Source organism: Myotis brandtii, unplaced genomic scaffold (genome assembly GCF_000412655.1).
Source record: "Myotis brandtii unplaced genomic scaffold, ASM41265v1 scaffold435, whole genome shotgun sequence".
Taxonomy (NCBI): domain Eukaryota; kingdom Metazoa; phylum Chordata; class Mammalia; order Chiroptera; family Vespertilionidae; genus Myotis; species Myotis brandtii.
In genome coordinates, this window is record NW_005366635.1 from 268810 (window position 1) to 271204 (window position 2395).

Genomic DNA, 2395 nt, shown 5'->3' on the forward strand with positions numbered 1-2395 from the left:
GTGGGTCGGCGCCGCCTGGCCTCCGTGGGGAAGGCCGGCACTGGCCTGGGTGCTCTCGGCCCCTCTGTTGTTTAGCTTGTTCTGGTGTCTTGTCCGGCACCTTAGGTACCAAAGGTTCGCCCCTTCCCAGGGGCTGGGCACCCTTGTCAGAACCCTTTGGCCCCGGGTGCTCAGGCTTCCTCCTGGAGCTCAGTTCCCTCCGTTGGTCCGTGTCTGTCTGAGGCCAGGGCCGCACTGCGGCGCACACTGTCGCTCAGGGTGAGGAGGGATCGGCTTCGGGATGGGGTCCCTGTTGCACAGGCCTTGGGGGTTCTGGGTCCCGTGCTGCATCTGTGGATGTGGGGGGAGCATCGCCCCCTCGGCAGCGTTCGCCTTTCGCTCCCTGAGCCTGGGCGCCTGCGTGCTTACTTAGCGCTCGCTCCCGTCTCCGAGCAGCACTGCACCACCTACTGATGTCGGGGACGCCAGCCTCCTGGGCGAGGGGAAGGGGTGCCCTGCCCTGTTTGGGGCGAGTTAGAGAATTGGCATCAATTCTTTAAGCGTCCGGTGGAATTCAGCATTAAGCCGTCTGGTCCTGGGCTTTTCTTTGTTGGGACACAACCTCTTTCCTGGGGATGTAGGTCTGCACACACTTCCTGTTTCTCCCTGAGTCCGTTCACTGGCTGGGCTTCTAGGCCCTCGGCCATGGTGCCGGGTCTGCTCAGGTGCTGGCCCAGCGCTCCCGGCGCCCTCAGTCCCATGTCTGCAGAAGCAGAGGCGTGGTCGCCACGGTCTCCTGTGGTTTTAGTTATTTGTGTCCCCCCTTTTCCCCAACGTTTCCCCTCCCTCCATAGCCAGCAAGGCCACAGGCGGCAGGGGCCGGCCGCCCCTCCTGGGCTGGGCTTGCTGCTTTCGAGTCCTGGGAAGCGTTGCTTCTCCCAACACTCAGCCCCTGGTCGTATGTGGCCGACTCCAGGGCCCCAGGGCCATCTGTTCTTCGTGCCCCGACTCTCTGAGCAAGCAGTCAGGCTGTTGTAGAGAGTTCCACACGTAGCGACAAAAACGAACACTACACACCATGGATTGTTTATTGTTTAAATATTACGTCTCCTTTTCCCCCCTGACCTCTCCCCGGCCGCTTCCACCCCAGCACGTGCTCTCACCCCACTGTCCACTGGCCGTGCTCAAGTGTGTGCACACGAGCCCTGTGGCTGATCTCCTGCCCTCCCCCTTGGGTTCTTTAGTGACCACCTTCATATCTGTTAACGATGGGAATGAGTGGAGGTGAGGAAATTGCAGGACCTGACTGGCTGCCCTTCTGCCCTGCAGGCCCCAGCGGCGACCACGTGGAGGAAGACGGGAACGTGTCTGCCCGTAGCGCCTCTGCCACCGTCCTGGAGGAGACGAGGAAGGAGACGGCACCCGCGCAGCTCCCGGTCTCGGGGCCCGAGCTGGCCGCCATGATGAAGATTGGAACCAGGGTCATGCGGGGCGTGGACTGGAAGTGGGGCGACCAGGTACTCAGGGTGCGAGGCGCAGCCGCCACCCGGTCGGCTCTGCAGTCCTGACTGGCTCACTCGGTGCGAGGGGAGGAGAGCAGGCGGGTGCCTGGCAGGTGGCAGCTGTCGATGGCCAATGTCGGCACAGTCAGAACGAGTAGAGGAACCATGTCCTGCGTAGGGACGCCTCTCACAGGTGGGCTGCGAGGAGGTGCTGCTCAGAGGAGGCCTGGGCCCGGGCTCCTGGTGCAGTGCCAGCCGTCAGAGGAGACGCAGCTGCTGGTCTTGGGTTTCCCGTCTTGTGATGCCTCGTGAGGGGCCGAGGACTAGGCTCCAGGACCGCTGGATAGCCTGGCCTTGTGGTGGCTGCAGACCCTGCTCACCTCTGGGGCCGGCCTGGCGTTCCGTCGGGGGTGCCGTGAGCGATGCATGTGGCCAGCCAGGTTGGAGCCGTCGTGGGCAGGAGTCTGTGCAGGGACGCGGCCGCCCTCCCAGCGGTGTCCATGGGACAGGCCGCACGCACCTTCTCACTGGTCTCTATGTCGCCCCGCAGGACGGACCCCCTCCCGGCCTCGGCCGTGTGATTGGGGAGCTGGGCGAGGATGGGTGGATCCGGGTGCAGTGGGACACGGGCAGCACCAACTCCTACCGGATGGGGAAGGAGGGCAAGTACGACCTCAAGCTGGCGGAGCTGCCGGCCTCTGCGCAGCCCTCGGCCGAGGACTCAGACACAGAGGACGATTCAGGTGAGTGCGGGGGTCCAGGGGGCCAGCCCTGGGGTGCAGCTCAGGTGCCAGCACGTGTGCAGGGGGTCGGCCTCTGAGGGACTCTCGTGGTCGGAGGGGACCTGGATGCCTGCACACAGCAGAGGTGGGGGGTGGGGTCAGCCGGGCTGTGCTCTGGGAGCTGGGCCCGGG

General features: G+C 64.8%; 1 protein-coding gene across 1 annotated transcript in view; it reads left to right on the plus strand.

The window, feature by feature from the left end:
- The window catches only part of LOC102251931 (E3 ubiquitin-protein ligase HERC2), an 86271-nt gene that overhangs the window by 41089 nt on the left and 42787 nt on the right, over positions 1-2395 (plus strand). The window contains 3 exon segments of the mRNA XM_014546210.1: positions 834-937; positions 1309-1496; positions 2032-2224. Of these exon segments, the coding sequence (XP_014401696.1) occupies positions 834-937; positions 1309-1496; positions 2032-2224 (485 nt within the window).